Source organism: Suricata suricatta, chromosome 6 (assembly GCF_006229205.1).
Source record: "Suricata suricatta isolate VVHF042 chromosome 6, meerkat_22Aug2017_6uvM2_HiC, whole genome shotgun sequence".
Lineage (NCBI taxonomy): Eukaryota > Metazoa > Chordata > Mammalia > Carnivora > Herpestidae > Suricata > Suricata suricatta.
The window spans coordinates 121579459-121602662 of record NC_043705.1 but is presented as its reverse complement, the minus strand read 5'-3'; the positions used below and the strand labels follow the sequence as shown (position 1 = coordinate 121602662).

General features: G+C 43.5%; 1 protein-coding gene and 1 long non-coding RNA gene across 2 annotated transcripts in view; one reads left to right on the top strand and one right to left on the bottom strand.

The window, feature by feature from the left end:
• The first annotated feature begins 310 nt into the window (after window positions 1-310).
• LOC115293232 lies at window positions 311-4665 on the top strand. The gene is made up of 2 exons (XR_003909434.1): window positions 311-653; window positions 4371-4665. It is a non-coding gene; the product is annotated as an uncharacterized LOC115293232 (long non-coding RNA).
• The window catches only part of AGXT2 (alanine--glyoxylate aminotransferase 2), a 41040-nt gene continuing 22163 nt past the window's right edge, over window positions 4328-23204 (bottom strand). Inside the window, exons 10-12 of the mRNA XM_029941013.1 lie at window positions 22351-22500; window positions 16731-16829; window positions 4328-4470 (exon numbers count right to left, since the gene is read on the bottom strand). Of these exons, the coding sequence (XP_029796873.1) occupies window positions 4354-4470; window positions 16731-16829; window positions 22351-22500 (366 nt within the window). The 3' untranslated portion in view covers window positions 4328-4353. The remainder of the gene's footprint in view (window positions 4471-16730; window positions 16830-22350; window positions 22501-23204) is intronic.

Genomic DNA, 23204 nt, shown 5'->3' with positions numbered 1-23204 from the left:
GGCTCAGTTGGTTAAAAGTCTGACTTCAGCTTAGGTTATGATCTCATGGTTCCTGAGTTTGAGTCCCAAATCAGGCTCTGGGCTGACAGCTTGGAGCCTGCTTGGGATTCTCTGTCTCACTCTTTCTCTGCCTCTCCATCACTTGTATGTGTTCTCTCACTCTCTCTCAAAATGAAAAATAAACTTAAAAAAAAAAAGCAGTTTCTCCTGATCAATAGACACTCAGATAGAACCGTGGAACCCTCATAATCAGGAGTGAGTTCCAGAACGCTGCTACCTGGCAGAATTCCATTGCTGGCTTTTACTCTACGGTGACCCTGGAGGTTGGAAAATAACAGTGTACACAAGATCCTAGAGGACTCAGGAAGCCCTAAGGGATATGTTCTATGACTTGATCTGAACAGCTAAATTTCTCTAGCTCATTCCTTCCAGGAGAGGATGTTCTGGCGTCGGCAGGAACCTGGGCTCCAGCATGAAACATTTTGTTTTGCTTGTTTGTTTTGTTTTGGATTTGTGTTTTATTGTTTCCTCTTCATGTTTTGCTGAATTTCCAAATGGTTCTTATAAATTTATGTTCAGTGTTTTTCCCTTTTGCTGCATTTTTAAAGAAAAGGAGTATTGAAAATGAGAAGGCTTTGAATGACAACAAACAAGTAAGTCTTGGCTTCTTTGTCTAAACTCCTTGACTTCATAATTTCCATTGACAATGAAGAGAGGAGGAACTTACCAGGTAGAGTGAATTTTGGAAGTAAAGAACTGATATGCACAGAATGGAAAGAACAGCAAAAGTAAAGCTCATAAAGGTGGTTTGGGGACAAATTATGAAGGCCTTTTAATGTCATAATAGTTGGAGTTTGGACTTTGTTCTGTGGACAATAGGGAACCCTCAAAGTCTGCAAGAGATAAGAGATGTGATCATATTTATCATTTAAGTAAGTGAGTCTGGTATCAGTATAGGTTGGGAAGGAGTCCAGAATACCAGTTAGGAGGTAGTTTAAATCGTGTAGAGGAGGTGATGATGATGGCCCAAATTAAGGCAGTTTTGGTTTAAATGGACATATTGGAAAAACTTGGAGAATGTATTCATTAAGCTTAGGCATATAAATGCAAAAAAGATAACTTGGTGGAAAATACACCCTGAATTGTGAGCCCTAGACAAAATGGTACAATTTATCCAGAAAGGTTTCACTGGAGGAGAGATTGTTATGCCCAGATTTCAATATCGTCCCCAAAAACCAGAGACTGCCAGGGAGACCGAGTCATGCATGTAAAAGCAAAGGGCTTTATTATCATTACAGGCTCGAGCTCGGGCTCACAGACTTCACCAGCACAGTGGATCTGTGCTGAGAGCCCCAAACAAGGGCTGAGCAGGGCTTTTAGGGCTTTGGGAAGGGGGAGTTACAGGAAATTGAGGCACAGGTACAGTGATCCAACCATTATCACATAACATCATTGGCAGTGACTTTAACCATACACATTCTCCAGAGTGTTTGTTACTTTTGGAGGGACCCAATCACAATATTTAGAGTATTAACCAATTACAGAGTGGGCCCAGGACCCTCACATAGGGTGTAACTAGCCTTAAGCAATAAGTGATTATCTATAGCTTCCATCTCTAGGCCTGCCCTTAGGAATGTTAAGCATTTTAGCTGGCTGCTTCTGATTGGGTGTTACTAGGGTGGACCCTGGTTGAGCAATCTATGCCCTTTTATTGTCTAATGATTCTGAGAAACTGACACTTAGGCCTCCAAGGTTAGAGGGGAAACTTGAAGCCTGTCATGGAGTCAGTTTGGTTCAGACCTGTGTCCTTTCAAGATAGTCAATGTATTTTATGTCTGATATATTTTATTTTAAGTTTCCTTGTGACATCCAAATAAAGGTGTCCAGACAGCTAGAATTCTTGGGTTGGGGCTTAGAAAAAAAATTGACACTGAGGATGGATATTTGGAAGTCATCAGCATAATCAGGACAGGTGAAATTCCTGAAGCAGATGAGGTTACTTGGAGGAAGAGAGAATAGCATGGAAGAAGAGATGGCCCAGGACAGAACCTTGTAGTTGAGGAGTTACCAGGAAAGAGACTGAGAAGGAGCCATTGGAGATAGAAGGGCCACACTGCAGAAGCCAAGGAAAATCCTATTCAAAAAGGAGCAGGTGTGGGGTGCTTGGTTGGCTCAGTCACTAGAGCATATGACTTTTGATCTTAGTGTTGTGAGTTCAAGCCCCACATTGGGTGTGGAACTTACTTAAAAAATAAATAAATAAAGGAGCAGTTGTTTAGAAAGGACATTCAAAGGAAGCATTAAGCTTTGGTCATAAGGAAGTCACTAACGCCTTTTGAGAAGGTGGTTTCCAAGGAATGAGAGGCAGGAGTGAGATCCTAGTTGTTGAGATGAGGGCAAGAAGCAAGGAAGCATAAAGGAAGCACAAAACTTCCTCTTGGGAGACACTGTACATCGCAAAGGGAAGAAGAGAAATGTAGCTTGAAGAGAAGCATTTCTATTTGCATAGTCCATTGATTTGTAAAGTGCTTTTAATTCATTAGCTTACTTGATCAACAGCACAACGCAGGAGGTAGGAAGGGCAAGTACTGTTATGCCTGGGAACAAAATGAGGCTCAAAGGGTGGTTCGAAGGCTCATCCAAGGTCATCTAGAGTAAATAAGTAGTGGAAGAACTGAGTTTAGAATTCAGATCATTTGGCTCTCAATTCAATGGCCTTTCCATTTTTCAAAACAGAGCATTTCTAAAATGTTTGCTCTGTTTGGCAGTTGGATACTGGAGGGAATTGAGTTCCTTGTTAAAGGGGTTTTGATCTTACCCGGGAAACCATGGGGAGCAACTGGAAGGTTCTATGCAAGGGAATGCCAGTGAGACCGTGAGACATAGGATGTGTTAGTGGAACAGACACCTCAGGGGATAGGTCACTAGAACATTGTATCAAATTGGACGCAAGCTCAGATAAACATCTCACTGCAATGCTGAGAAAGTTATTTCCTTTCAGTTATGTGGACCCTCTCCTGTTTGTGGTAAGGAGAGGATATCATTTTGCCAGTAGTTTTTGACAGCTCTCAAATACCCTTGAATCTCCCTTTTGTACAAAGAGAGAACAAGCCTCAGACTGAGAACATCTGGAAGCAATTGCATTTTGCTAGAACTGAATTACATTGCTTGTGTTCATTCTGTTTGTAGGATTATTTCCCAGTTAGGACAAGTAGTGCTGATTTTTATAGAAAGGTTACTATCAAATACCTAAGGAAAAAAAAAGTTAAGGAAAAATATTAAGTCAATTTTAAGATAGGTGTTTTACACATATGGGGGAAAAACACGATGAATGTGTTTTGGAAAATTCCGGTCCTGGGGACTGTTGCAATATGAGTAATAAGGGTTTAGTTCAGGGTGGGGAGATGGACATGGAAATTGAGAAAAAGGCTCTGGTAAACATTTTAAGGGAGTTAAAAAAGAAGGGGACCGTTATCTGTCCAGGGTATCTTCTGCATCATTTCTTGGGATGCTTATGGCTACAATAATAGAAAGCTTAAATCAAAAATGTTTGTGCAATATAAAGAATTTATTATCTCATATAACAAGAAGCTCCAAAGTAAGGATGTAGGATTGGTTAAGACAGTGGTTCATTGACATTACTAACGGCTCTACTTCTTTCTTAAAAAAATTTTTTTAATGCTTATTTCTTTTTTTTTTTTTTGAGAGAAACAGAGAGAGAAACAGAGTATGAGCAAGGGAGGGGCAGAGAGAGGGCGACACAGAATTCGAAGCAGGCTCCAGGCTCTGAGCTGTCAGCAAAGAACCTGATGCAGGGCTTGAACCCATGGACCACGAAATCATGACCTGAGCCAAAGTTGGTGCCACTAGACTCAACTTGTTTCTACCTTCCAACCCTAGCAAAAAAGTTTTGTCTTCATGGCCTGAAAATGGCTGACATGATTTAAGCAGTTCCATTATGACATAAGATGTCCAGTGAAAGAAGACATGTCTTCTGGTGATGAAGAATGAAGGATAAAGAAACCTTTGCCTGAAGTCATGTCCAGCAAAATATTTTTCTTCAGGATTTATTATCCCCAAATATGTCAGATGTCATTCATAAACCAATTGCTACAAAAGGAAATTAAGTTACCGTAATTAATGTAAACTAATTAGGATTCATTCTCTGAGCTAGGGAATAAAGATCCTTTCCTGAAGGACAGATTTCTCTACATAATAGGGGCTCTGGTAAAAAATGTGGCTGGTAGTCAGTCAACCATGTCTTAGACAACATAAACCAATTATATAATTGAATTCCTCAAATTAACCCTTGAGCATAAGTGGGAAGTTCTTGAAGCTTATGGTTTTTTATTTTTAAAATTTTTGTTTAGCTCTTCTCTCCATGTGTTGGATTAAGGCAGACCGAAATACTTCCACTGCAAACTGAACATCTGGTTTAGTGATGCACATCGAGGGCGCGATGCGGAAGGTCTGAGGAGACAAAGGAAAATAGAGCAACGGATCATCATGGAATCAAATATAACTTTGAGAAAATGCACTAAGCTAAGAATTTAAAACCTTATTTTTAAGACATTTCTTGTATTTCCCTCCTGGATTGGTCTCTTCCCGCCCCAAGGCCATACCTAGACCGTTCAAATTTTAGTCTCATAAAAATTCTGAAACCAGTTGGCTCTGCTCCTCTTCCTCTTTTGTCATCTGCTCACCTCCTGGTTTTTCTACCTCCTTCACTGAGGTCTTAGGCACCTATCTACAATCCATTTCTGCAGGCACTGAGGGTGACCTCCATGTCCAGTATACAACCTTACAAACCAGCTTCTCAGTTTCTTGATTGCCACAACTCCCAGAAACTTCATCTCTGCTCCTTTGCATCTATTCCCACCCAAGGCCAGCACCACGAGCTTCCTCTTCACCAGGAATAATCCAATTTCGGACTCTCATGACATCTTCCCTTTTCATGGAAACTTCGGTCTCCTTAATCCCCCATTAGCTTCAGGTCTTTGCCCTACTCAGTGTCTTCTCTCCGTTCCTGCCCAGCCAGCAGCACACGGTTGATGGTTGAAACTACTTTCTCACTTGCCCCCTTATTTTGTGCGCACCTCACTCTCTGTTGTTGCTGTACACGCACGCGCAGGCCCCAACCTCGGTCAAAGCTATGATTGAACCACATGGTTCCAATGTGACAGGTGGGAAATGTTGGAGAAAATCCTACTACTGGGGAGACTGAGACCATTAGATTTTCAGAGTCTCCAACTTCTGCTGGTGCTAAATTTCTCTGTCCTCTGTCAGCTTCCTTCCCCATTCTGAACCTTTATCATCCTTCTCAATTTTCTCCCTCAACTCCTACGCCTCTCACTCTGCCTCATAGACAACCTTGCCTCATGCTCCTCAGAAGCTGTCAGGCAAGATCTTTCTATAAACTTGTTAGCTCCCACATCCATTCTTACATCCCCGTCGGAAGGTCAAGAGAACTAGGTGCCTTTACTGTTTAACTCCAGAATGTCTGTCTGTGCCCTTGGCCCTGGATACACCTGATGAAGGAGCAAAAGGCAAGCTGAGGGCAAAGCACAAGCTAACATCCTGTAACCCTCCCTCCCCAGGTGGGATATACGTGTCATTCCTCAGGCCCAAGAACAAAGGAAAGGGAAAACAGGGTAACTGATAGAGAGTTAACTGATGATAGTCTCCACCTGTCTGCAATGGTCTTAATAAGTTAAAAGAAAAAAGACAATCTCCAGAAGCCTATTGATCAATTTCGTAGAGCCTTAACATTACCTTCCCCTCTCCAGGATAGCAATTATTTTTTTTCTTTTTAATGTTTTTTTTTAAAGTTTATTTATTTTGTGTGAGAGAGTAAGCACAAGTGGAGGAGGGGCAGAAAGAGAGGGAGAGAGAGAATCCAAAGCAGGCTCTTCCCTGTCAGCCCAATGTGGGGCTCCAACTCACAAACTGTGAGCTCGTGACCTGAGTCGAAGTCAGATGCTTAACCAACTGAACCACTCAGGCACCCCTGAAACTTTAAAGTTTTGCTTAGATGATAAACTGGATTGAAGTCATTGTACATCTAGACCTTTTCTAAATGAAGTAAAATACTAAGGTATTGATTACTGAATGTAGGTTTGTGTGTTTGGCTTCTTACTGCAGACTAAGGATATTTTGGTCTGTTGGTAACAATGTTGTGCACTTAATCGATTCATCATTTAGCCATCTACAGAATTCTGCTGTAAAGCTCACCATCTGTTCCCAGTGAGTTTTCACAGAGACTAATATTTCTCAGAAAGTTCTGCTAAATGTAATTCCTTTATATCCATTAAATGATGGATATAAGGGAAGCAACTCTGTATGTGTCAGAAATATATAAGGAATGGAAATACATTTTTTGTTGGAGGTAAAAGAAGGTAATTTTTTCCTAAATGACACTGGTTGGAAAGAAATGGCTTGGGACAAAATATGAATTCAAAGGAAAGTTGTGGATAGTTTGTGAAGTAAAATCCTTGGAAAGGAATTTAATGTGTCATCAAGATGGACTAAGGTTGAAATGAATGGATTTAAAAAATACACTCATATAATATTGAAACTATGCTTTTCCCTCTGTTCAAAAGATAGTTTTCTTGAATTTCTGGCCTGCTCTTGATATAAGAAAATATAAAGAGGGGCACTTGGGTGGCTTAGTTGGTTGAGCGTTCCATGTTGGCTCAGGTTATGATCTCCCAGTTCATGGGTTTGAGCCCCGTGTCTGGCTCTGTGCTGACAGCTCAGAGTCTGGAGGCTGCTTTGGATTCTGCTTCTCCTTCTCTCTCAGCCTCTCCCCTGTTTGTGCTCTGTCTCTCTTTGTCTTGATTAATCAGGTCTTGATTAATTAATTAATTAATTAATCTTGATTAATCAGGTCTTGATTACTTAAAGTTAATAATTTCCAATATTAAAGTAGCTATGTTTTGCTAACAACTATATAATCCTATGTATTTGCCTTTGGAATCTCTTATTGTCACCTGGTTAAATAATAATTTAGTTTTAAGTTTTATAATAATCCATAATCCTATTAGGCAGCATGTACTTTAAAACTTACTGAAGTCTTTGGGGCACCTGGTGGCTCAGTCAGTTGAACATCTGACTCTTGGTTTCAGTTCAGGTCATGATCCCTGGGTTGTGGGATCACGCCCTGTGTTGGGCTCTGTGCTGAATGTGGAGCCTCCACAGAATTCTCTCTTTGAGGGCATGCACGTGCTCTCTCTCTCACTGTGTCTCTCTTTCTCTTAAAACAACAACGGCAACAACAACAACAACAACAACCCAAAAATGTTCCCAAGATTTAAATTGTAAAGAAAGTCTTTTTGCCCAATTAGGCTTACTAATTGTTGTGTTAATTTGGTGCTTTACTTATTTGGTGTGATTTCAGTATCTTTAAGATCATAAAACTAAAATGGGTAAGAATTTCCAGAACTAATTAAAAGTTGCTTTCAAACTGAATAAAAATTAGTAACCTGGAACTAAATGAATGAAGGAGAGGATTACAGGTTTTGCGACTCTTGTTTGAAACATTGCTGGTTCTCTAATGTTTGCTCTTCCAGATTAAGGAAACTTTCTTTTAAGATATCCATGATATACAGAAATGTGGTAATGTATTCCCTTGTAAACAAAGTGAAGCATTGGACTTTCCTCTCTACCTCAACCCTCTGAAATTCACAAAGACCCAGTGAGTATTCTTTCTTCCATGGCAATCACGTTCAAGTTCAGCAAGCATCTGTTCTCCTTGTAGCAGGACACCATTGGAAACATTGGTCATTTTACCAAGGCTTTGACTGGAATGTCATGTTCAAGAGACATGCATAGACTCAGATATGACCAGACAGCTTTAAGGAACCGAGGCTGACTTTATGAAACATGGAGCCATAAAGCCCCTTGAACTGTTGGCCTGATACTTTGCTTACAAAAAGCCTTACCAGGTGATTAAAGAATGTCACTTCCTAGCAGGCGCAGGAACCTCAGGATATTTGGAGACCTTGAGAAGAGGAAGTCACCAAAATCGACATGTATTGCAGGCATGTCTGATGGCGTGCATTTAGCTTGGATTCTGCCTAGAGAGGCTACTAAAAAGTTCAGTTGAGATTCCTTATGAAAAGTTCCAGCAATGCAAATTCTAGAAGATGTATATGATCAATCACTATTCTTGCTGAGCTTATGTATATAATTTTACAAACGAATTATCTTAATTTTGCTGTTGAAAATGAGAGTAATTATAAAGAAAACTATGTTTCAATAACACATCTTTCTAGATATTGAGCTTTAATACTATTTATCAGAAATGAGGCTAGATCTTGAATTCTTCCAGTTTCCTCAGATATTTGGTGATGGCTCTCCAACTAAGGTTTCCATTCTTCTTCCATTCTCCTGACTTAAAGTCATTAAAAACTAAAAAATGCCTTTTTCCTAAAAACTCTAAAACCTGATGCTAGACAAATTGAGGTAACCTTCAAAGAAATTGCCATGATTGCGCATGGATAGACAATTTTCTTGCTTGTCTGTTGGGAGCCATTCTGAACTCACCAGTTGAGTGAAATTTCCTGCTGAGGATGCGGCAAGTTTGCAAGGTCTCTTGCTGCCAGGCAGCGACCAATCTCTACCCTCTTGTAACTATCATTTCTGCTTGAGCACCAAACCTCGGAGTGCCTTGCAGATTAAAATCCAAGAGCGAGCTGTCACTCTCGTTCTGGCAGTGGGGTGGTGATTGCACCTGGTCAGGCACAACCCAGTAACTCAAGAAGATTAGCATATAAGGTTATCACTAGGTCTACCCCTACATTCCATTCTGCCCTGAAAACCTATAATTAACTAGTAAACTTAATACCTTCTGGGCTAGGGTAAATATTGCAAAAGTCAGCCCTGCAACTTATGCAAAGTATACATCATCTGTCCTTGTGGCCGTGAGGGTAGAGATTGTGTCTCCTGGGGATCCTGTTTTTCTGGGTACTTTCTCTTAGAACTATAAACAGCCTAATGACCTTTACTCATAATAGCCTGACCTTACTAAACAATGCTATTTGCCTCATAGTTAAAGGTCGCTTTCTTAGGGCTATACCAGAGGTTTTGTATGTCTTGGTCTTATGCATACTATGGAAAAAATGTACGCTTAAAAAATCGCTGCCCTTCCCATATAATAACATGAGTGCCTGTAGCTAAGCTTTTTATGACACTCATTACTACTAGGATTAGAACTGTAACTTCTGCAGAATCCATGTTCCGGAAATCTGTGCTGAAAAAGTTATCTATGAGAAATCATTTACCAAACACATGCTGCTCTTTCTGCTTCTTGTACTTTTCACTATAAATAAAGCTAGAGAATCAGACAGAGCAGACATGCCTGCCTGGTGATCAGAAAGAAACTCGAGGCTCTCTCACTCTGTCTCGCTGACACCGTCCATCCTTCAGGGAACCCTGGACCTGCTGGAGCCGGACTCTGGCACTTGTCATTCTCTGAGGATAATAACAAGACCCCATGGGCATAGGCTTATTTGAACAACTGGAAAATGGGATGGATTCCCCAACAGCTGTGTATGTACAGCTTTTTTTCACCATAGACCTATAAGTAGATAAAGACTATAGTGCTTTATTAAATTATTCACTTGAGGCCAGGTTAATTAATAAAGCTCTAAATGAATATGCAAACCATATCCTCCCTAAACCTGATCTGACAGTGACCTACCCTGTATAAACCCAGGAGACATGGTTTATTTAACAGACTGGAAATCTAATACTGCAGGAGACTTAAATCTAAAATGGAAAGGCCCCTACTGAGTTATATTATGTACCTCCAGGGCCATACAGTTAGAAGAACAATTCATGGGGCACCTGCGAGGCTCAGCTGGTTAAGTGTCTGACTCTGGTTTTGGCTCAGGCCACAATCCCACAGATCGTGGGTTTGAGCCCCGTATCGGGCTCCATGCTGACTGTGCAGAGCCTGCTTGGGATTCTCTCTCTCTCCCTCTCTCTCTGCCCCACCCCTGTTTGCTCTCTCTCTCTCTCTCTCTTTCTCTCAATAAATAAACTTAAAAAAAAGATTTTTAAAAGAAGGACCTTCCTATATCAAAAATTACATCTCTACCTTCTTCATAGGAATCCCGTGTGTCAACTAACACGCTGTCTTATTCCTGTGAACATGTGGAAGACCTTAAACTTCTCTTCAAAGGAAAATGCGGGTTGTCCCTTTCTTTCCCATCCTCCTTTCCCAGTTTATACGGACACTTTCTTCTTGCAATGGGCCATTCAAAAGGATCGCCAGAGACATCCAATTACACACCAGAGAAACCTGTCGATTCAGGCTGCCTGCTCGGGCTGCATGTGAGGACGCTCAGGCCCACATCTGAATCTCTCCCTGGCGGCGCTCTCGGGACTTTGACACTGGGTTTGTATTTTGCTCTAACTTTTAACCTATATTTTCTGTTTCTTTAAAATGCGCCTCTTACTAATTGCCTGATTGTTTACTAAACAAAACAGAGTCTACATGATGGTCAACACGAACTGTTACACAATTAAAGCCTTAAATGACTCTTAAAATAGCGTTACTTTATTACACCCTGAAAGGACCCAAATGCATGAAACAGTTCTACAAACCGGAACAGAGTTAGATGTTCTAACGGCTGCACAAGGTGGCGCTGGTGCTCTCATGGAAGCGAAACGCTGTGTGTACATTCCGGAGAGCCACAGGAATATTTCCAGGTTTCTAACTGATATGAATGCCCAAATTAGCATTTTAAGTGATCCCTCTTTTTCCTCTAATGATTGGTTAGACTCCTGGACTGGAAGATTTTTGTCTGCTACCAAAGGACTCTTATTTGGGCTTTTTTGTTATTTAATTATGTTTTGCTATTTTCTCCCGTGTCTCTTGTCCTGGTGCCAAGACACCATTGCCTTTAATACCTTCAAGCCAACAGGTGATCCTTTCTGCTCAAGGAGGTTCATGGGTGCTGCCCGTGTGGACTCAGCTACCTCCATCCTTCACAGCTCCCCTGTCCACTCTCTGACTGACCAGTGTTGAGCTGTAGTTGGGGGTGTCTCTATGCTCTTCCTTGGCAGGAAGAAGTTCCAGAAGATAAGACCTTTCACCTTCAATAACTGTAAAGATTTAAGGGTCAAAGCTGTTCAGGGGTGAAATGATGAGGGAGCAAAAGTCAAATGGAGGGCACAGCACAATGTGTGACATTCCTCACTCATTCGTGACTGCCCAGGGACAAAAGAAAGGGGAAAACAATTGGTTAACTGATAGAGATCACAGTCACACAGCACACATGTCTGTTATGCCCAAGATTTCAATATCTTCCCCAAAACCAGAGACCACCGGGGAGACTGAGTCACCCATACAAAAGCAAAGGGCTTTATTATTATTATGGGCTTATAAGCTCGGGCTCATAGACTTCACCAGCACAGTGGATCCATGCGAGAGCCCCAAACAAAGAGGGGGTAGGGCCTTTATGAGTTTGGGAAGGGGGAGTTACAGGAAATTGTGACACAGGTATAGTGCCCAATCAGTATCACCTATCAATATTGGCAGTAACTTTAACCATACATTGTTACTTTTGGCGGGAGCCAATCACAACATTTAGAGTATTGGCCAATCACAGAGTGGGCCCAGGACCCTCACGTAGGGCGTGACTAGTCTTAGCCTCCATCTCTAGGCCTGCCCTTAGCAATGTGAAAGGTGTTAGCTTTAACAAGGGTGTTACAAGGGTGGTCCCTCCTGCCTTGAGCAATGTGTGCCCTTCTATTGTCTAATGATTCTGAGAAACTGACACTTAGACCCCCAAGGTCAGAGGGAAAATTGAAGTCTGTCATGGAGTCAGTTTGATTCAGACCTGCGTCCTTACATCTCCATCAGTCTGCAACCGTCTTAATGATTTACAAGAGGAAAGGCAAATTTCCTGGAGCCCTAACATCACTTCCCGCGCCACAGGAGAGAAAATTTTATGTAACCAGTCACTCTTCCCAACCCCTTTCTGCCCTTGCGTCCTGTCCCCATGCTTTAATAAAACCACCCATTTTGCACTGAAGATGATGGGGTTTTTGGGTGATGGTGAGGTTGGGAGCTGGCGGCCAAGAAAGAATTCTTGGAGCTGTCTTTAGCGCAAAAAGGTGATTTTATGAAAGTATGGGGACAGGACCTGTGGGCAGAAAGAGTTGCACGGGGGTTGTGAAGACTGACTGGTTATAAACTGTGAAGTTGGGAGGGGGGTAAAGTCAACAGGAAGTTTCTTAAAGGGATTTTCCAATATTGAAGACTCACAGATCACTGGAAGCATAGCTATTGTCAAGCTAAGGTTGTTTTTCCCTCTAGCAAAGCATTAACTCGAAGACAGTAGGAGTTCCTTGAGAATACTCTGTATTTGTCTCAAATCTTTGTCAATGGGCTGCAGGCTATAAAATCTGATTTTATCTATCATTTCCTTCTTGCTTTTCCTCACATCACTATGGAAGGGAGAGTGAGGTTAGTGATATGGGAAACAAAGGTAGAGGGAAACAGATAAAATTAAATTTCCTTATAACCTGAAGCCCACTGACAAATACTTGAGGCTGGCAGAGTAAAATGTTTCTCCAGGAACGTCCTCCGGTCTTCATGTTAATGCTTTGCTAGAGGGAAAAACAACCTTCACTTACAGTAGCCAGGCTCCAGGATCCTGTGAGTCTTCTTCAGCAAATGAAACTCCCATTGGAAACTGTCCTTGGACTTTACCTCCCCTGAGTCCATGGTGTATAATCAGTCAGTCTTTGCACCTGCAGTTCCACGCCTCATGGTTGGGGGTTGGCTCTTCCTGCCCACAGGTCCTGTCCCCGTGCTTTAATAAAGTCACCTTTCTGCACCAAAGGTGTCTTCAAGGATTCTTTCTTGGCCACGGCCTGGACCCCGCCCCCCTCAAACCCTCATCATTAGGGTTCTGTTATGCCCAGATCACAATATTGCCCTCAAAAACCAGAGACCACCAGGGAGACCGAGTCACGCATGCAAAAGCAAAGGGCTTTGTTACAGGCTCAAGCTCAGGCTCACAGACTTCACCAGCACGGTGGATCCGTGCTGAGAGCCCCGAACAAGGGCTGAGCAGGGTTTTTATGGGTTTTGGGAGGGGGGGGTTACAGGAAATTGTGACACAGGCGCAGTGATCCAATCATTATTGCGTAACAGCATTGGCAGCAACTTTAACCATACATTTTGTTTAGAGCATTTGTTACTTTTGGTGGGACCCAATCACAATATTTAGAGTATCTTTGAAATTAACCAATTACAGAGTGCACCCAGGACCCTCACGTAGGGTGTAACTAGCCTTAAGCAATAAGTGATTATCTAGAGCTTCTATCTCTAAGCCTGCCCTTAGGAGTGTTAAGCATTTTAGCTGGCCGCTTCTGATTGGGTGTTGCTAGGGTGGTCCCTGGTTGGCAATCTGTGCCCTTTTATTGTTTAATGATTCTGAGAAACCGACACGACACTTAGGCCTCCAAAGTCAGAGGGAAACTTGAAGCCTGTCATGGAATCAGTTTGGTTCAGACCTGTGTCCTTTCAGTTCCAGAAAGCTGACTCTATCGGTTTTGGAGGCTAAGCTATTGACGAATTTGCCTTTTTTGTGTAAATCATTAAAACAACTGCAACCTGAGAGAGATTCATGTCCAGCATGACTGTGATCTCTATCATCAACCATTGGTTTCCCCCTTTCTATGCAGCCATGAGTTCATGACAACTGTCACAACATGTCCCACCTGTGGGGGAGGGTGCTTGTGGGGCGTCAGCTTGCCTTATGCTTCCTTATCAGAACTCAGTGGAATTTTGCAGCCCTGGTCCTTCCAGTCTCCCTACTGGGTGGGCACTTGGATCTGCGCCCCACCTCCCTCCCCTGAGCCCAGAGCCTCACCACCCTCTTCTCCAGGGACGCCACACTCTGCTGGCTCCACGCACACCTCTCTGCCCTTTTATTTCCTCTTCATGGTCACTTCTTCTTCCTCCTGCCCTTTGAATACTGCTGTGGCCCGGGGGCACGCCCTCCCACCACTGGCATTTTCGGTGTAGATTCCCTTCCCTGGAGGTCTCATGGTCTCACCACGTACAGGCTGACGACTCCCCAAATCGTGACTTGGCCTCCGTTCTCTCCTCTGAGCTACCGGCTCATCTACAGAAACAGATGTCCGCGAACACCTCGAATGGAACACGTTCAAAGCTGCGCTCGTCCTTGCCATCTCGAAACGAAGTTAGACACGAGGCTCTACCCCCACTCCCCGCGGTCGTCTCGTCCCAAGCTGTGCGCTTCCCGCTCCCGGAACGGTTCTCCAAATGTGTCCCTTATCCCACCGCGGCGAGTGAGGTCAAGCAGCGCCCTCAGCCCAGCGGGACTCAAGGCCCACAAGCGCGTCCCCTCAGGTTTCTTCTCTTCCGGGCACAGACTCAGAGATCACACCGCCTGAGACTGGATCCTGGTTCTGCCACTCACTAGCTGTGGGACTTGGGTAATTTACTTAACATCTCTGTGCTTCTTTTCATCTGTAATATTAGAACAATAATAATACCTCTTTCATAGGCTAGTTGAGAGCATTAAATGAGTCAATGCAAAGTGTTTTCAAGAGTGACAAGCATTAAGACTTCGTGTAATTTACCATTCATTGCCTCCAGCCTTACGCAGGAGCCCCACGAGTGCCCGTGTAGCTCTTTGCACTCTAATGTTTGTACTCATGTTCTGTGTTTATCTCTGTGTAACTGAGGCTCAGCGTAGCTGGAAAGTCTGGGCTAGGGTCCCTCTCTTTGCCCTGTAACACCCCTTTCTATAGCGGTAGATGAGCTTGCTACATTGGATTGTAATTTGCTCTTTCTATGTCTCTCTGCTGTGGGCTCCAGGGACTGGATCTTATTCATCATTATAACTTTAGTATCCAGCGTAGCAACTGCTGTCTAGCGCTTAATTGTTTTCTATATAACTGAGAAATAACTAAGTAGGTAAAGAGTTGTTCATGTCTTTTTAAGTTACAGGTCTTAGGATTTTTAGTCATTTAATTACTCTGATTCATAGAAACTTATAAAACTTTAAGTTTTATAACTTATAACTTTATGTATCACTTTATTTACATATAACTTTTAAATTTACATTATATTATATTTATATATAACTTTAAACTTTTTAAATATAACTTTATATATAACTTATAAGACTGTCCCAGCAAGGGTGCTCATTCTGGTTTTGTTTGATGTCCTTTGGTTTGGGCTTTAAGCCTAATTCTTAACAGGCATGAGGGGGAGTTGAGGAAAAGTCACAGACACAAAAGAACAGTGATGTCCCTTTGAACAAAGGTAGAGAGTGCCAAGGGTCAAGAGCACAGGCAGAAGATCTAAGTCTGAACCAGAGAGACACCTCATTCCCTGAATCTTCCAGAAAGGAAGTGAACAACGGATGTGGGCTGGGGCTCCTGGGTGGCTCAGTCGGTTGAGCATCCAGATTGTGCTCAGGTCATGATCTAACAGTTCATGGGTTCGAGCCCCACTTCAGAGCCTGAAGCCTGCTTTGGATTCTCTGTCTCCCTCTCTGCTCCTCCCCTGCTTGTGCTCTCTCTAAATCATCTCTAAAAAATGATTAAAATTTTTGAAAAAATGAATGTGGGGACAGATGAGTTTACAAAGAGACCTTATTTCAGAGCTTCTATTTTCTCAGAGAAGTAGGAGGCAAGAGTGTTCACTGAACTAGAGAGAGAAGTAGGAATGGAACAAGGAAACTGGGAAGAATGATTGACAATTAAATGGGAAAGAAAGGTGAAAAAGGACAAGAACAAATTAAGGGAGGAGCAAGAGCTATCCTAAATCTTTTTTTTTTTAAGTTTTAAATGTTTACTCAAAAGAGAAAGAGAGAGAGTAAGAGAGAGAGAGAGAGAATGAGCAGGGGAGGGGCAGAGCGAGAGAGGGACACAGAATCAGAAGCAGGCTCCAGGCTCTGAGCTGTCAGCACAGAGCCTGAAGTGGGGCTCAAACTCACAAGCCATGAGATCATAACCTGAGCTGAAGTCAGACGCCCAAGCGCCTGAGCCACTCAGGCGTCCCAAGAGCTACCCTAAATCTTAAATCTCTGCCCTGGAACCAGTTCAGGGTGAGGGTCCCGCTGGCATAAGAGATTTGGGAGAGGCTCCACTAGCAGCAGCAGCGCACGCCCCCAGGGCAGGGTCCCACCGGGGCCATACCTGACTAGTACTGTACTTGGCCTTTCCAGGAAGCAAGCAGGGAGAGCTGGTCTCTGCACCTCCAGCCTCAGGGTGAAGGGCACTGAGAGTGGCTGATTCTGAGTTCTCATTAGGGACCCAACCAGCGCGGTCCTCCCCCTGTTCTGCAGGGGTCACCCGGGTCAGCACTTTCAGGTTGCTCCTGGGCACAGGGGCCACTATGTCTCAGTAGGTTTAGCGTCATCAAAGCCAGAGCCCAAGGCTGGGTTAAGAAGGATTAGCATTGATATTACAGGATTAGAACTAATTCATACAAGAGACAAACTAGTTATTGCATGATTGGGATGACTCTGCTGTGACCTATACTGGAAATCCTCTGGAAACCTTTTGGACACAGCGCCCTCTACTGGTGTGAAGGCCTCACTGCACCTTTCTCTTGAAAAGACCTGAGCATTCTGCCCGGAGGAAGTGGGGCTGGGTGGTGAAGCACAGTGACCAACACTGGGCCACCAGTTAGACGCTTACCTAAAGGGATAGGTAAAGACCAGCCTTACTCTTACCTGAGCAAAAATGCCACCTCTGCCAATTATGAGCCCCATGCGTTTGCAGTCCTCATGGATTTGGTTTACTTCTTCCTGGGGAAGTGGTTGGCGGCTCATCTGCAATTAAAGATATCTCCTATTTGGATTTGAATTGTTAAAGACATTGTTTATCAGAGAGAAAAAAAGCAACTCAAGCAATCAACGATTTTCTTTCCCTCTCAATCTCTCTCCCCACTGTAATTGAATAAAGCTATTAGCAAAATAAAGCTGTAGATTGCTGGATGGAATTCTTTTGGGGGCTGGTGTTATTAAAAACGTTAGGTTTTTATTCCAATTCACCCCAAATTCTCAAAAATAAAAATGAAGGTGAATGCAGATAGCCAGTGACTCGTGGCTCTGCTAATGGCTATCCTGGGAGCTTGGTTTTTTTCCTAGCCAGATTTGGAGTGGGCTTTTTTCTCAATTCTTCACTTTGATTTGCTCAGGTAAAGGGCTCCTTTCATATGCCCAGGAGATGGCTCCAAAGTTATACCAGGGCAGGAACAATCCAGGCTTTCCCTGGGCCACAGCTTGGCCTGGGCAGCTGGGAAGACTGTCTCGTCTCCCTGGCTTGTGGAATTCGCTCTTTCTCCCCCAAGACTTAATCCTCCAGGGTTAGGAAAAGTAAGCGCTTTGGGGTGGGGGTGGGGGGCAAGAAGCTATTTCAGGTTACCAGGTATCTGAAGTTGGTCTGTCCCTGGGGGTCCAGGCAAGCCAGTACCACTCTGGTGGCACTGGGCTGGGGGCCGGTGCCCTTTCTATGTGTCTGTCTTCTGAACCTGATTACAAATGTGTCCTGTTGACTTGGTCATTTCAAGTCTGACTGTGTATCTATCTGCCTGACCTGGAAGACTTTTCAAACTACAGACATTTGGGGCTCAGGCGTGGCCTATGGAATGAGGAGACTTGGGACAGGCCAGGCATCTGGATTTGTAAAATGCCCAGGAGGTGCCCTTCCTGGGAATTACTGCTGTGATTCTGTCTTGAGTGCTGAGCACAGTCACTGCTGTGGGTCTCTCTTCTGCGGCACGGCTGTGGTGAGACATCCACATGGGTTAGTGTCTCTGGTTTCAGATGCATGAAGCGTGATCCTGGCTCGGGGCCGACCCCTGCCATCCTGGGGAGGCGGAGGAGAGCTCCCTCCATGGGCTCAGCTTTGTGCTCCTCGAGGCTGCCTACCCTCCCTCCCTCTAGACTTCGGTATACATCCCCTCCCTGCACTTCCCCCCAAATCTTCATTTCTGCTTAGGTCTCAGTGTCCCAGCACAGAGTAAGACTGCACCTCCCAGAGATGTTCACATTTTTGCCTGAGGAAAATCATATTTAGACTGGCAGAGTGCCAGTAATAAGGACCTGGGATGAGGGACAAGACCAGGATCTTCTCATCGACCCTGAAATGTCATCACACACTCTTGCTTGTCCCTGATGTCCTCATCTAGCGGACAGGGAAGTCCAAAAAAATGACAAGATAATTCAGGTAAACTTTGAGAGCTGTGAAGTGGGCAAACATGGTGTGGGAATAGTGAGCAGTCAGAGGGCGCTCAGACCTCTGGAAAGGTTTCCTGTGGGAAAGGTGGGTTGGTGGGACCTTGGAGGAAAGTAAGGATCCAGATAGGTGGCGTTTGGCCTCACTCTGGACTGGGCCCATTTTCTCATCGCCTGGCCTCAGCTGCTATGACTAATTGGACATCTTGTATGTGTTCTGCAGAGAAAAGCGAGGCTGGAAACAGCCTGCCTGAGCCCCGTGCTCAAGTCTATGTCCCCGCTGCGTGAGAACCAAGTGGGCATGTTAGTAACTGACCTCTCGCTGGGTGTGGAATGTGGCTTCATGTTTACCTGTTTTGGTGTTGCTGTTAATCAGCGTGTAAATAATTATAAAAGTAATCCATGACTATTGAGAAAAAAGGCTTAAAGCAAAACGGAAGTCCATAAAGGAAAACTGGAGTTTCTGTTCCTCCAGTCTTCCTCCTAGGTTCACCTCCTGTTGATAATTTCATGGGAACCAGATTTTTTTTCTATCTGCACAAATACATCTGTATGCATATTTAAAAAAATAAGTCATACTTTATAATGTTTTTCAATTTGCTTTTTACAATTTACAATATATCTCGGACCTCTTTACATGTCATTTTTTAAGGATCTCACCTTAAAGTTTACCTAGTATTTCAGTTTTTTGATAGAATAATTTGTTTAATCATCTATCATTGGACATTTATGTTTCTATTTTTTTATGATTATAAATAGTCTTGCAAACAACCCTGCTCATCTATATCTTCACATACTTCTGGGAGTATTTGTTCAGGACATATTTCTAGGTGAGGACTCGCTAGCTCAAAAGGCATACATTTAAAATCCTGATAGACACAGTGTGGGGGGAGGGGTTAAGATGGCGGAGGTGTAGGGGGACCTTCCCATTTCCCTCAGACACAGTTGTACTGAGGTCAGAACATGTGGAATACTCAGGAACATGGTCTGTGGAGTGGCAGAAACATCTCCACAGGTGGACGGAGACAGCTTGGTGGGGCTGAGCTGTGTGTATGCGAATTGGGAGAGATAAAACAGGTGGTGTAGACGTGGAGGGGAGGTGACCCCTTCTGTGGAGTGACGAAAAGGAGAAAAAAAGAAGCTGTAGATTGTGGTTTTGTGTTAGGACAAGAGAAAAACCTCTTCACACCACAGACTGAGGAACGAGAAATACAGGGAGAGCCTCCCCTGTACTACTGTACTTTGCAAACAGCCATAGGAGCTAAGATTGGAGTTTTCAGGGGTGTTTGACTTTCTCTGGACCGGAGCTGTCACCAAGTGTGTGGAACCTTGAGGGGACGGGAGTCAGCCCCCTGCTCGGTAGTAAACTCGGAGCGCCCAGGAGAGAGCAGGCCCCTCCTTTGAGTACTGTCAAGGGGGCACACGTACCCCAATGTTTATAGCAGTGCTGTCAATAATAGCCAAATTATGGAAAGAGCCCAAATATCCATCAACTGAAGAATGGATAAAGAAGATGTGGTATATATATGGAATATGACTGTCAGTGAAAAAGAATAAAATCCTGTCACTTGTAACAACATGGTTAGAACTGGAGGGTATTGTACTAAGTGAAAGTCAGTCAGAGAAAGACAGATATCATATGATTCACTCATATGTGGAGTTTGAGAAACTTAACAGAAGACTATAGGGGAAGGGAAGGAAATGTAAGCTACAAACAGATGGAGGGAAATCGTAAAAGACTCTTAAATACAGAGAACAAACTGAGGGTTGATGCAGTGGGCGAGGAGGCTGGGGGAGGGTTGAGAAATGGGTGATGGGCATTGGGGAGGGCACTTGTTGGGAGGAGCACTGGGTGCTGTATGTAAGTGATGAATCATGGGAATCTACTCCTGAAGCCAAGACTACATCATATGTTAGCTAACTTGACAATAAATTATATATATATATATATATATATACATATATATATATATACACACACACACATATATATATATAATGTTGATAGACACAGACAAATTTCTGTCTAAAAGGCTCTTTTCATTAATGTGTTCACCAACAGGAAATGGGAGTTTTAGTTTGGTGGACAGGAGACAGTGTTAAGGCAAGTTCTGAGCTACTTAATCCCTGAACATGGTCTGAAGTGTTGCAGGACCAGAACTCACTCAAAAACACTTTGAAAACATTTATCATCTACATGACTCCTGGACTCAAGAGTGTATAACTTAGGAAAATAAGGTATTTCTACATGAAAACAAAATCAACAAATACATGGTTTGAAAGATCTTTTCAAATAGGGTTTTTAGGCAGTGGATGCTAGAGGGACTCTCTGAGGCCTGGAGCCCCTGTCTAGGGAAGAATGACAGAGAAGCTTTAGGGAGGAGGTGTGATCAAGAGCTGGATGTGCAAGAAGGCTGAGATTTCCACAGGTAGATATAGAGAGGAGAGTCCCGTAGCCCACGCTTGGGGAAAAATGTGGGTGACATTGGATGTTGGGAAGTAATGGCACTGAGCGGACATTGAATGGAACTAAGGAATGGACTAGCTGGGGTGTAAATCTGGATGGTCTGCCTTCAGAGCCCATGCTTAAAACTCCCAGATGGCAGAGGAAGAGAAAAATAACTCATTCAACAGACAGTACTGTATAGCCTGTTTTACTTTTTCCATAAGAGTGTGCACATTTTTCCATATCAAGCATATAATACTATGGTGGGTTCCATATCAAATGTATATCACTATCTATCACTGTAATTTAGCTTGGACTACATCAATGGCCATTTAGGAGGATTCTGATGCCTTACTATGACAAATGAAGTCCTGGTGAACATTTTTATTTATGAGTCTCTGAGCGCACAGCAGCTAGATTTGGAACAGTGGGAAAGAAAGGGACACTCTCCTTCCCATTGGGTTTTCCTCTGTGGACTCTGTCTGTTGGAGCATAGCTTTGAGAGAGGTCCTGAATTGGGGACTGGAATGGACTCTTCTGAGCCTTAACACAACCTTTGACTGGGACACAAGGGTTGGCTCACAGGCCACAGCGCCTAGTCTCATTTTACTCTTATTTTGCTGTTGTCTTCCCTTAGCTTTAAAATCTCATTTAAACAGTCCAGTTTTGTATTGGCCCCACTGTGTGGCATTAATGGAAGCATCTTATCCCCATCGTCTGGTGTGAGCTGTAAAATAATTGAGCATCAACCCTCCTAAACTACGATGCTGTGTTAAGATCAAATAGCAAGAAACCACTTAAGAGAAACCTAGACAAGGGGTTAGTCTTACTTTTCACCTTGGTGCCAAGATTCTCTCCATGTTGCTTGCCTCAGTGAGTCCAGACTTTGTGTTTATGGAGGGGAAGGACTTGGGCTATAGGAGAAGCAGTGGAGACACAGGGAAGTGTCTGAGAAACAGGGCCAAGAAAGGATCAACAGGACTTGGCACTAAAAACAAGGGAGAGAAAGGAGTCCCAGGCTATTTCCTGGCATTGAGGTTGGGTACTTGGGAGAACAGTGGAGGGTGAGAAACAGAAACGGTGAACTTGGAGGAATAACTCATTTGGGAGAAAATGCTAAGTTCAGTTGTTATCATATTGAACTTGAGGCCACACTGGAGAATGTCATTGGAAAGTCACATCCTGCCTGGTTACTTGGGAGATTGAAAAATAATCACAAACAGACAAGCACAAGACCTTATAGATCCTTAATGTCCCCACCCCAAACCATCAAGACAACCCACTCCTGGCCTTCTCCCTCACTTCCACGAGCTCTCTGGGTCACCTGCTCTCCTCCCCCCCAGAAAGCTTCCTCCCCTCCCCATATGTCTAAATTTTTTTCTTATGTCTAATTTTTTAATATTCAGTCATCACCAATGTGCTCTGCTTAGTCTGGCAGGGAAAATATCATCTCTCTGTTCCAAATGCTCTCCTTCGCTTCCCTAGAACTCTTGATGACTTGCTAGCATTTTGTACTCCCTACTTATCCCTGATGGGCTTTGCTGAGCATCCCTGGCCTTGTGTGCCTCTCTCCCAGAGACTGAATGAAGTGATCTTGTAGCCCATGCTTCCAATTTTACCCTTGCTGTCCCCAAGAAGTCACAGAGAGCACAGTAGATCAGAACCTACCTTATCCTTTACCATTTCTATTCCTATCATGAGGCCTTTGCCTCGGACATCTCCGACAATCTCAAATTCATCCCGCAGCTCAGCAAACTTCAGTAGCATGTAGGTGCCAACTTCTCGACTGTTTTCCTGTAGATTTTCTTCTTTAATCACCTGGTTAGAGAAATTCCCAAGTGGCCTTGCATTAAAAAAAAGTTCTAAATTGATCAAGAAACAAAGAGGTAGGTAAATGTGTATGACCTTCTTTATGGGAAGTTGACCAGACAAATGGAACCCAACATCTAGTGTGACAATGGCATGTACTATCAAATTTGCTGTAAGGAGAAAAAGAATCTTGGAATAGGGAATACTTTCCCCAAACACTCCTCATCCTCAGGGGTGGTTAAAAATTTAGGAATGAATAGGGGTGCCTGGGTGGCTCAGTCTTGAGCGTCCGACTCTTGATTTCAGCTCAGGTCAAAATTCCAGGGTCATGGGATCAAGTCCCACATCGGACTTTGCACTGAGTGTGGAGCCTGCTTAAAGTCCTCTCCCACTCCCCTCTCTCTCTCACTTTGACCCTCTCCTCCTTCTTGGACTTTCTTTCTCTAAATTAAAAAAAATATTTATTTTATAAAGTTAGAAAAGGTAAAAACATGTCTCACTGCAGTGTGTAACACAGATTCCATAAGGTTCATTATTGCCAGGTTTTGCTGTGACCTGGGATACAGTGATGAAGACAAACTCTCGGAGGGAAGATGTGTCACAGGTTCTGGCCTCACTGGCAGCTTACTGACCTTTGTTTAGCAACCGTCAGTCAGACACAGGCTATCGCTGCCCAATTGTCCCACCACAGGGCCTTGGCCTCATGAGCTGAG